General features: G+C 36.0%; 1 protein-coding gene across 1 annotated transcript in view; it reads right to left on the bottom strand.

Moving 5' to 3' along the window:
- nompA (no mechanoreceptor potential A) overlaps positions 1-12,520 on the bottom strand; it is a 156,412-nt gene that overhangs the window by 17,923 nt on the left and 125,969 nt on the right. The window contains exon 17 of the mRNA XM_067139958.2: positions 7,715-7,858. Coding sequence (XP_066996059.2) covers positions 7,715-7,858 — 144 coding nt within the window. The remainder of the gene's footprint in view (positions 1-7,714; positions 7,859-12,520) is intronic.

Genomic DNA, 12,520 nt, shown 5'->3' with positions numbered 1-12,520 from the left:
ATTATTCCTGAGTAGAGAGAGCAGAATATTTTGCAGGCGGCTGGTCTGTTGCAATATTTTAAATTCTCATTCTGAAAATACTGCATTGAAAATCGTCGTACAGACTGGGTGAGCAATTGTTTTAACTTCTTCATGTTTGGTGTTTCTATCAAGACTTAAAGACTGAACTATTGGTCATTTAATACCCTTCTGGCTTTGATTCTAACTAAAATCCTTCAGACGGATATCTTTATTAATCTTCAATTTCACATGGTGGACTATACCTGGACAAATGTTAGGAGTGTTGCCACATCATGAACTCTTGCTTGATAGCGCACTGGTCGTGCTTCACTGTTAACTGATAGGGTTTAAGCAGCCTGGAAAAATCCCCCCTTTCCCTCCTTCCTCTGCCTGTCTCCTCTTTTTTCTTTCCGCTGTATTAACTCCTATTGTTTTAACGTGCTCTATTTCTCTATTTTGCTTACCCTTTTCTTCGGTTTGTTAAATAATTGTAAGTGTGGCCTTTAAATCAGTATTAAGAAATTGTTATTAACACTACCTTCTTCTTAAGAGTTGTGGTTCACTAAATATAAATTGTGGTTCTGTATCAATCACGAGTCTTGGGTTTTGCAGAGACTCCTTGGTGCTGTTTGTAGAAATCTCTAGTCAAGATCTATTCCGATTGTATTTAATTGTAAAAGGACTGTGCCTGTTCTGAAATCCTTCTGTTTGCATTTTTTTCTTGTTTGTTGTACTCTGTCGTTCTAGTCATTTATGGTAAAGATATAACTTACTTAAATTGATTCCCTTTTCTTTAAATCTTGTCTGATGTATGCTCTTTCCTCTCTGTTCTCTTTTTTTGGACATTGCACTTACCACGCACAACCCTCTTGGTCGGTCCGGCGAAGCTTCACCGAATCTGCTGATAAAAAAAGAAGGGAATGTCTTTTCTAATACATTAGTTTACGTGTCGCTATTATCTAACGAGAATTATTGGTTCTGGTATTGGATATACGTCTTTCCGCGGTCTGACAAGTTCCCTCCAACAAAATGACAGCTGATTGCTCTAGGTACTGAGTTGCTCGAAATAAATACCATTTTGTAATCCCTTGTGCCATGGATCGATCCCATTATCATTACCTGTGCTGTGATTATACTTTGTTTTCCCCATTCCTATAAACATCATTTTCTGATAAAATATTTTATTACGCCACATACTAGAGAGAAGAATTAGAGAAAAGATGGAAAGTCAGTTACAAGAGGAAAAATTTGAATTTGGAAGTGGAAGGTCAACAGTGGAACCAATTTTCATTCTGAGACAGATCAAAGAAAAGAGCTGGGAGTTTGGAAAGAATATAGTAATGACTCTTATTGACTTAGGAAAAGCCAACGACAGCATCACCAGATCAAAAGTTTGGGAAAGCCTGGCACACAGAGACATTGGCAAGGAACTAATGATGATAAAAGCAATATATGATAATTGTTACATATGTGTGAAGATAACAGCAGATGGAGCAGAATGGTTTTGGAACTGACAATGGGCTAAAACAAGAGAATGTGTTGTCACCTTTACTGTTCATAATGGTGGTGGATGACATCTGTTATGAAAATTTGGTGAAGTTTATTTGCTCCTGGCCTCAAAACTGGTGGACACTGGCAGGAGAGCAATGTTTTACTTGGACTCTGTGGTGTGTGATGCCTGATGGGACAGTGAAGACAATAGAGTGATGTGTAATGGCTGTAGCCATGTGTATATATGTTTGTGTCGTTGTGCAATAAATAGTATTTCCTATCTTTGTGGTTAATACTAGTTCGGTGAATTAGTCCCTTAATGAAACAACATTGTAAAGGCAGCAAGTAGAGATTATGGAGGGGAAAGAATGAATATAATGATGTCTGTGGATGATGTGATTTGAGAGAAGATGGGGAGGAGGTAAGCTGAATGTACTGAAGAGAAGGATTGAACAATGGGAATTGAGGATTAATGTGGAGAAAAAAAAGACAATGGTGAAGAGTAAAGGAAGTAAGGAAGGAAAAGGAGCTATCAAAACTGGAGACCAGGAAATGGAAATAGTAGATCACCTCAAATACTTGGAAATTGAACTGACAGAAAATGAAAGACTGGATATGGAAATTAGTAGAAGGATATGACTGAGGAGTGTCTTTTAATGCCAGGTACAGAGATTAATACGGAATAAAGATGTACCAATGAAGGTTTAAGAAGCAATGTACAAGGGATTTTACTTACAATGACATATGCAGCAGAAATCTGGACAATGACTCAGAGAGATGAGAGTAGAGTACAGGAAGCTGAAATTAAATTCCTTACAAGTATGGTACAGAAAACAAGGAGGGATAGAGTGAGAAATGAAGACATACAAAAAGAGAGAAATGTGCAAATGACAAACTGGAGCAGAACAGAATGAGGTGGTTTGGACATGTTAAGCAGGTGAAAGAAGAAAGACTGCAAAGAATGAACTTCATTACAGTTCCGTATTGACTTACAAACTTTTGGTTTCAGTTCTTAAGAATTTTAATTTTCAAGTCCACCTTTCAGTACTTCATAGACTAAAACTCACAATTTAAGAGTTGTGTAGTCACATTTTGTTTGGTACATGTTTTGACTATCGTGGTTATTATCAGCCAAATACAATTAACAAAAACATTGGGAAACATCTTAAAATCTATGAATGAAGTGAATAAAATGATGAGTATCATGAGTGGGTGAAAACATTATTTAAAAACACTCAGTTAACTGTCATAAAATCTTCTTGCCTCCATCCCCGTTGAAACTCACAATATAATTGTTAAAACCACTCTTGTTGATTTAAAAATGTTGATGTATTATTTTTGGGGAAAAGTTCCAATATTCCTTAAAATGGACCTTGAACTTGTATAGGGAGCTTCAGATTAATAAATGTCATTGCAAAAATGTTGATGTGTTGTTTAAAATGGTGTTTGCAAGTTCATTCTGTTTTGAATGGAGAAACCTAGAAAAATAGAGAATATGAATACTTATAGAAAAGAAGAAAGAAAGACCAAAGAAAAACAAATTGGGTGAAGGCAAATATTTATTACTTACTCTATTTTCTTTCAGTCCCATCCTATGTGCTGTCTGATCACGTTCTGTTGATTTTGGAACTAACACTGGGACAGGCAGTGGTCAGGAGTTGATGTTACCGTGGGGTGATGGTGGTGGTGGTGGTGCTGGAGCGGGAGAGTGAAGTGACAGATAACTGGTCCCGTGTTGTGATTGCTTTATTGGTTTTAGATGTCAAATTAATCTTTATTAAAACATCGAAAAGGAGGATTTTTTGTTTTGTTTTGGAAATCTTGTTCAGATTAAAATTGGGGCTGTTTCTTTGATCAATATTCTCCAGTAAGTTTAGTAGAATACCTTTATTAGCTAAGTAAAGGTCTAGATCCCATTCTATGGAAGAAAATGAGTGATTAGACTCAGCCATATGTCACTCATAGCTGAAAACGTGTGGTTTTTTGTGTTTTTTGTGTTTAACCCCATCAACAAATTCAAAAAAATAAATAAATCTGAAACAGTTGCTCAAGAATTCTTCCTTCCTTTTTAATGAACAGGAAATTTCCAAATGAATAAATATGGAACCTAGAATCTATACAGCAAAAGCCATCCCTAAAACCCATAAAGAAAATATTCCCAACAGATTGATTATCAATTTTAGAAACAGCCCTACCTATAAAACTTCTGAGTTCATTAGGAAATTCTTAATGAAACATCATCATTTCTTTCAATAGAACTTCAACTAAAAACTCAGTAGAATTTTGTAACATTTCAAAAAAATCTTAAATTACAACTCTATCATACTTAACATTCCTTTGATATTTCCAGTATGTATTCTAGTATTCCCGTAAACAAAACTGTCAAATTAGTTATGAACAAAATTAACAGATCCACCAGGTTGGGGTCAGAAGGGCAGCACCTCACCTGTCTGAACCACTCAGCCCGGCAAATTATAAATAGAGGAATTCTCAAACATTTTAAAGTTAGTTCTGAATAAGAATTATTTCACTTTTAACAATGCCATTTATCAACAGAAGGGGCTCCCAATGGGTTCACCAGCCTCAGGCATTTTAGTTTGAATCTATATAGATCATTTGAAAAAATGTCCGGCTCCATGGCTAAATGGTTAGCTTGCTGGCCTTTGGTCCAGAGCGTCCCGGGTTCGATTCCTGGCCGGGTCAGTGATTTTTAACATTCATTGTTTAATTCCAATGGCTTGGGGGCTGGGTGTGTGTGCCGTCTTCAGCATTAGAATTCCCATCCTCACAGATGCGCAAGTCACCTATATGGCATCAACTCGAAAGACCTGCACCAGGCCTCTCTGGAGGCCACACACCATTATTATTATTATTATTATTATTATTATTATTATTATTATTATTATTATTATTATTATTACTTGGAAAAATAAGGAATAATCACCAATAATAATAGGATCTTTAGGAGAGTAAGTAATTTATATTTCCCTTCATCCAATTTTTCTTTTGTCTTTCTTCTTTTCTATTATTATACCTATTCATATTCTCTTTTTTCCCCTACTCTTTTCCATTCAATACAGAATGAACTTGTAAACACCATTTTTAAACAACACATGAATGTTTCTGAAATGACGTTTATTAATCAGAAGCTGGTGGATCTGAAAATGAAAATTCTTAAGAACTGAAACCAAGAGAAAAATCTGCAAAGACAAGCACTGGAAGGACAGATGACAAGGAAGAGAGGATGAGGGAGACCAAGATTATGATGGATGAACTCTGTGACGAACAGCATAGGACAACAGAATAAAACACAGTGTTGGGTGAGGAATGGTGGAGAGACAAGACAAACTGGAGAGGAACCATATTTGCCCCCACCCGGTGTCGACTGGTGAAGGGGAATTGATAATGATGATGATGATGATGATGATGAGGGAAGTTTTAAAAAGTACTTATGATTAGTGGAGAATGGTAAATAAAAATATAAACAGCCTTGGGATGGTTTTAAAGCAATTATTATGGAGTGTGAAAATAAGTATGTACCTTTAAAGGTGGTAAGAAATGGAAAAGACCCAATTTATTATAACAGAGAAATAGAGTTTAAGAAGCAGGTGCAGGTTAGAAATGGAATGGGTGTGGAAGTAATTTAGCATTTAAAATGGGAATATAGTGCCATATCTGAAATATCTGATAAATGTTTACATGAAGGAGCTATACCAAATGAATGGAGAGTAGCTATAGTAGCCCTAGTATGCAAGGGAAAAGATGATATACAGTACATAATGATAATAATTATAGGTCAGTCAGCTTAACATGTGTTCCATGTAAGCTGTGGGAGAGGTTTCTTCCTGATTCTATTAGACTCTTTCGCAAAACTATAAACTGGTTTGGTAGAAGGTAGGTTGGGTTGCAGAGAGGTTATTCCAGTGAGGCTCAACTTGTTGGATTCCAGCAAGATGCAGCAGTTATCTTAGATTCCGGAGGTCTTATGGTCTGTATTGCTATTGACCTATCCAAGGCTTTTGATAATGCAGATCATGGGAGACAGTTGACTAGAAAAAGTAGTGGTTGAATGGATGGCTAAATTTTTAGAAAATAGGTCATTAGTGGTGATACAAAGGGGGGTGAGGGGGGAGTGTCCTCTCAGAGTAGTATTTTTGAAATGATGTTTTCTTATGATATGGGTAAGGAACTAGAATCACAGACAAGGGTTTTTGCAGATGGTGTTCTACAGTATAAAGTAAGAAATAAGTTATAAGATTGTGGCCAGTTGCAAAATGACCTTGATAATGTTGCAGGATGGCCACCAAACAATGGTATTATGTAAATACGATGAAAATTCAGGTTGTTTATATCACCAAGAGGAAATGTCCTTTCAGTGTTAATTACTTTGTTGATGAGGTGAAAGTACCTTACGAAAATCACGAAAAGTACGTAGGTACTGAAATAAGAAAAGCTCTTCATAGGGGTAATAATATTAACGAGGTCATAAATAATGGTTACAGATCTCTTCATAAGGTTATAGAGTATTTTAGGGTTGTAGAAAGGATTTAAAGGAGAGGGGTGTAAGTCTCTGGTAAAACCCCATTTAGAGCAGGGTTCCAGTGTATGGGATCTACATCAGGGGTACTTAATATGTGAACTGGAAAATATCCAAAGGAAAGCAACACAGTTTGTTCTGGGTGATTTCTGGCAGAAGAGTAGTGTTACAAAAACATTTCATTGATTGATTGATTGATTGATTGATTGATTGATTGATTGATTGATTGATTGATTGATTGATTGATTGACCTATGGTTAGGGCCAGAGGCACAGTTATGTCTTTTTTCGACATCTGCAGGGGCTTGAAATAATAACAATAAATTTATTTATTAATTTGTCCACCTAATCAATACAATAAATCTTGTCTTTGTTGAATTACATTGACATGTTAATTAAAAATGGTACATGTTTTGTCTTACATATAGGCATCATCGGCCATGGGTTTAACCTTGAAAAAAAAAACAGGCACCTGATTTATATATAAATAAGATAAAACTAATTTATAAAAAGCCTTGAAGAGACTTGAAAGAAAATTAACATATGGTAAATGTTGGTTTTAAAGACAAAGTTATGAGTGAGAAGTTTAAAATTGGGGAAAGTATTTGCAATAGTAACATTAAAAGACTATCATTATGAGTAAAATGAATAAAGAGACAGTGTATTATAGACAAGTGGTAAAATTTCTGTAAAATGATGTTGACCGACTAGCGGTTGGAACTAGATAATAATGAAAATGATGATCGGAATCATATTTTTAAAACATAATGTTGAATAAAATAAAGTTGAGAGATGTTCAAGTGACCTGTGATTATGTAAGTTAAAAGTCAAAAGTCAATAGCATATGGTGATGTGGTTCACTTTGATGAAGAAGTACAAGGTTGTCGGTGAAGGTTAATATACAATGTTTATATTGGACCTCTATGGATCATCTCATTTGACATGATGTTAAAACGTTGTTGAGAATATTGGTTTGTTGACAAGCTGGTCGGAGGCAATGTGTCAGTAGAATGTAGCTAACGTGTTGAATGTTGGATCAGAAGTAAAATCATTTGACGATGGTGAGGGTAACTTGTTATGTTATGAGCTAAAAGTTATTGACGACTGTTGAGCTCTTACTACATGATGCCTATATGTAAGGCGAAACATGTACCATTTTTAATTAACATGTCAATGTAATTCAACAAAGACAAGATTTATTGTATTGATTAGGTGGACAAATTAATAAATTAATTTATTGTTATTATTTCAATCAATTATCATCAATACGGATCAAAAATGATATTTATCACTTGTAATCTGCAGGGGACTCGGAGTCAGCAAACGGGATCCATCAGGATACTGAGGCACCACATACATTCAACCTCATGTTAACATACTTAATGCATCATAAATCATAATTTATCTTATTTATATTTCATTTTCTTTGTTCATAACTTCTTCTGGCTATTAGTTTATACATTTGTTGTAACACTGAGGACATTTGTGATCCTGTGATATTCTATTCTGTATATACAAAGCTTTAACCTTTCACACACCCAGGAGTACAGTGAAATATGAAACTGTTACATGAAACTATCTAGATGTCTCTTACAGTCATGATAATAGTTTACTACTTTGAGATGTACAAGTTTTTAATTGTATTATTATAACTGGGCTTTAGTCCAAATATAATGCTGATAAGTACCTCAATCATTTCTCGTACTTGCTCTTCATCATCTGTTGCATTTGCAGGTTTGTCACCATCTTCCACCACTGTCGTTTCATTCACGTCCCTTTTCCTTCTTCCAAATGAAGGTTCATTGCGGCCTGCATGTCCAGTACAGTATGCCTGCAGAGAAGACAAGAAGCTGAAATCAATGAATACTTAAACGATAATGTCAACATGTATGTCAAATTGAGTAGCACAATTTTGTTATGTCATTGCTTCCCGAGTTCAAGGTTGGTGCATTTATTATGTTTGTGTTTGAGTGTGAGAGATCTGGATCGGTAAATTAACTGACTCATTCAAAGACTCATTACAAGGCGAAGTTCTGGCGAAGTTCTGGAACTCGAAAATCTCTTAAGACAATCTTCAGTTAAAAGAATGTTCAACAGATAGTGTTATAAATGTGGAGGAAATTATTTTGTGGGTTTGCAGGTTGTCATTTAATTGAGTTTAAAGCTCCCAACAGTTCACCAGACTCTGCACCTGGCATTTTCAAGGGGTCCGTTCTCTCCAAAATTTGGTTGTGGACTGCTGAGAGTGTCAAACCCAATTTGACCATGGCTTACAAGCCTACAAAATAATTTCTTCAATATTCATTGATATGCCTACCGTGAAAGCCTAAGATGTACGACAGAATTATCATATTACTATTATTAAAACTTGTGGAATTATTATAATTGAGAAAATTAAAATTAATACTTATTAGTGTATTATACCTTCTGCGGGGCATGCTAGCATGATAACTGAACGTAATGTAGTTTTTCTTTTTACCTATACCTAATACATTATTCATCAGAATTTTTTCTATATTGTGTGTATCATTTTTTAAATGGTGTGGAGGATTTTAAGTAAAAGTCACAAGTAAATGGTCAAGTAACAAACTTTAATACAACTTCGATTGTTATGTACAATAGCTCGGACAACACGCAAAGATAAAAATTCTCAAAGTCAAGGAGTATCTATCAATCCATGAGAAAAGGTGTGAGTTTACTAATACCAGGGTGAGTGAAGCATTGTGTAGTTCAACATTTCCGCCACAAGGCGGAGCTAGTATTAGTTGGTCTTAACGCGACTGTGTGCGAATTAAAAGTTTTTACTTGTGTGGTAAATTGTCTGTGTTATATTTGAGTATGATAAAACCCGCCTGGTGACCATGATTGTTCAAGCGCGAGGTCTATTTGGTCTGACACCGTGGTTACCTGGTACGAGTCCCGTTCATCGAAAAATTTATTCCATCATAAAATTTACACCATCATATCATAACATGAAACAGCTGGAGCTTCTGTACATAATTTAAATACACATTCATGTGATTATTATTGAGTGCTCTATATAACATAGTGAAATACTGTTTGCAGCCATCAGTTGCATTCTTGCTCAGAAAAATTACAACAGGTTGCACCCAGTTTTTCATAAGAGGACCAACGAAAAATGCGAGTGCGTTTTCACTAATAACAACTTTATCTTCAGGTTTTGTGAATTCACCCATGTTTACAAATCAATCAAAACTGTACATGGCAGAGTCCTCCCTAACTTCACTTCATCAAATATAAGTAGACAGTTACGGTGATTTTCGTCCCTTTCCTCTGTATCACTACAGTTAACTGCCAAAAGCATGATGATTTACACCATAGTTACATTTCAGTCTAGGAAATAATTTTCTAATAATGAAAGTGCTGATGCAGCTGATGCTTTTTGCAATATTTGTATCCTTTTCTATATTTTATGAAGAGCAGAAAACTTTTCAAAATAAATTCTGACTCGTAATACACTCAACAAGATTTTTTTTTAAAATGCCTTTCAGTCATGGTGTGAATTACAAGTTTTCATTTGCGTGGTAAACTGTTCATGTTATATTTGAGAACGATAAGACCTGCCTGGTGACCATGATATTTTTATGTGTTTTCATTCGCAGTGGCCTCCACGGTATGCACTAGCTGGCGTCTTGGTAGGTGTGCTAGGTACCAACTGATGAGCCCAACCTAGCACACGAGGGCGAAACGCTGGCAACCAGGAATGAGTTAGCTGGAAAATTTATAATGTCCAATAACAGACCATTTATATTGGTATTATAAGTGATATGTTCCGAGCTGTCAGTGGAGAGATGGCGTGGAATGACATCAGTAGACAAATAAGTTTGAATGGTGTCTTTAAAAGTAGGAAAGATCACAGTATGAAGATAAAGTTGGAATTCAAGAGGACAAATTGGGGCAAATATTCATTTATAGGAAGGGGGGTCAGGTATTGGAGTAACTTACCAAGGGAGGTGTTCAATAAATTTCCAATTTCTTTGCAATCATTTAAGAAAAGGCTAAGAAAACCACAGATAGGGAATCTGCCACCTGGCCGACTGCCCTAAATACAGATCAGTATGATTGATTGATTGATTGATTGATTGATTTTCTGCAATTAATTGCACAAACAGAACAACTACAACAAGTAATACATAATTTTACAACTGAAAATTTGTTCCTTATTCCGATAAGAATTCACTTCTATTCCATATCTATTTAAAATGGTAACAATGTAAATTAAAGCAGCGTGTACCCATGTCCTAACTGTTAGAAGTTAAATAAGGACTCTCTCTAGTTTGATGATACGTTACTCTATAAACAGGCACTGTTATTAGAGATCTGGATTGATGTTTCTGTGTAAATCGTTCAAAGTTAAATTTGACTAAAGCAAATGAAGGGTACACAGGAAAAACGAACAATGTCCAAAAATTCAAAAAATGAGTTATTAGTCCCATTCGTTAGCTTAGTAGTGAAGCTATCAACACGATAAATATCAAAGAGAAACAATGAACGATGTCCGAGATATGCAGTAAAATAGAAATGGTACACAGGGGAAGAACGAACAATGTATGCGTAGAACTACATTAAAACGAACAGAGTCCACCAACAGCTTGAATGTGCATGCGCGTGTCGCCGCCATTGCAGTTTAAGGTGATTGATGGCTATGTCAGTTGATTTGTTCTGTCTCTGTATTGCGTAAGTTTGTTACACTAATATTGTATGTAGTACGATGGGTGCTGTGATGGACACTCATGTCTACAATTCAAGTGATGAAGAGACTCAAGTAGCGAGCATGGGGAATTCTACAAAGAAGAAATGTAAATTCGGTAGTGTGAAAAGTGTTATGAAGAGGTTACGAGATACTACGTATGAATCCGGTGAAGACTGTGACTGCAAACGATTACAATGTTTTAAGCGGGTCACTGCAAGTGAATGCAATAATCTAATACATGATTTTAATAAGTTAGGTGACAGAAATGCCCAGAATTCGTATTTGGCGGGATTAATTACCGTAATTCCTGTTAACCGAAGGCGACCACGGCAGCCAGCACAAGAGGCCCTTCTGCATGATTTTTCTTATGTGTATAAAGTTTGTGTCGTGCGTGAAGGGACACTTGCTGAAATTAATGTTTGTTTTAAAGCAATCTTATATTTTTTTGGTGTAACTGCCCGCCGTTTACACACAATTAAATCGTCCCTGGCTACAACAGGACATTCCCCAATTAACAAAAGGGGAAAACATGAGAATAGAGGCAAAAGTAAACTTCCTGAAGAAACATATGGAGCAATGACTACATTTCTCAGTTCTCTTAAGGGACGCAAAGCTCATTATAGTTTACAAGATACAGGAAAAGTTTACCTACCTGAAGAACTGACTGTGAAAAAGCTACTTTTCATGTTTCTGGAACGCTATCCGCATGTTCAAATTTCTTATGAGACATTCAGAGTAACATTTCTCACAAAATTTAACATCTCTTTTGGGTATCCCCGAAGTGACACGTGTAGCACATGCGATGAACAGAAAGCATCAGCTAGTAACTTGGAAAAGGCTAAAGAAACGTCATCTAATTTGGAGGAAATAAAGAAGATTGAAGAAGATTTGAAGAAACTGCATAATGAAATAAAACTGCACAAAGTTAGAGCTGACTGGTTCTACAAAAGGAAGAGAAACGCAAGAAGAGAAGCTAGAAGAGATGCAACATACGAGGGAATAGCTATAGATTTTGGTAGAAATCTTCCGTTACCAAACATATCGACCAGTGAACCTATTATCGTAGACAACTTTCATTTTATGTGTTCAATATACATGTTTTAGCAACTGGTATGTCAGTGTTTTACACTTACGATCAGACAGCGGGAAAAAAGGGAGCAGACGACGTAGTTTCAATGCTACATCATTTCATAACAACCTACCTAGATCATTCTGTCCATAAACTCCATATTTTCTGTGATTCATGCAGTGGACAAAACAAAAACTTCACCATGATTAGATTTCTCCACTATGTAACAATAACTTTGAATCGTTTTGACCAAGTAGTTGTCACATTCCCAATAAGAGGACATTCGTACATGGAGTGTGACAAAAACATGAGCCTAATCAAAAAAAAATCTCCAGCAGAAACTCCAGATGACTGGCGGGAAGTAATTAGAAATGCTCGAGTGAAACCTTCTCCTTTTGAGGTAGTCGATTGTAAAACAGATATGTTCAAGTCCTGGGGTAACTTCCTAACACCGATGTATAAGAAAACTTTCCCTGCTGCAACCCGGCCCATCTTGGAACTTCGAATTACACCCAGATATCCACAGACTGTTGAACACCGTGAAACATAAAATGGTCTCTTCAATTCCACCGTTATTACAGCAACAGGGCGTAAGAACGTGTTACACGGCCAACGTTAAGTTGCGCAAGCATATTCAGGACCAATTCCTTTGCCTGAAGAGAAGTACAAGGACCTTCAAATACTGAAGAAGTTTTGCCGAGATGATGCAC

This window comes from Anabrus simplex, chromosome 2 (genome assembly GCF_040414725.1).
Source record: "Anabrus simplex isolate iqAnaSimp1 chromosome 2, ASM4041472v1, whole genome shotgun sequence".
NCBI lineage: Eukaryota > Metazoa > Arthropoda > Insecta > Orthoptera > Tettigoniidae > Anabrus > Anabrus simplex.
The sequence above is the reverse complement of the archived record's forward strand: the minus strand, read 5'-3'. Positions and strand labels throughout refer to the sequence as shown.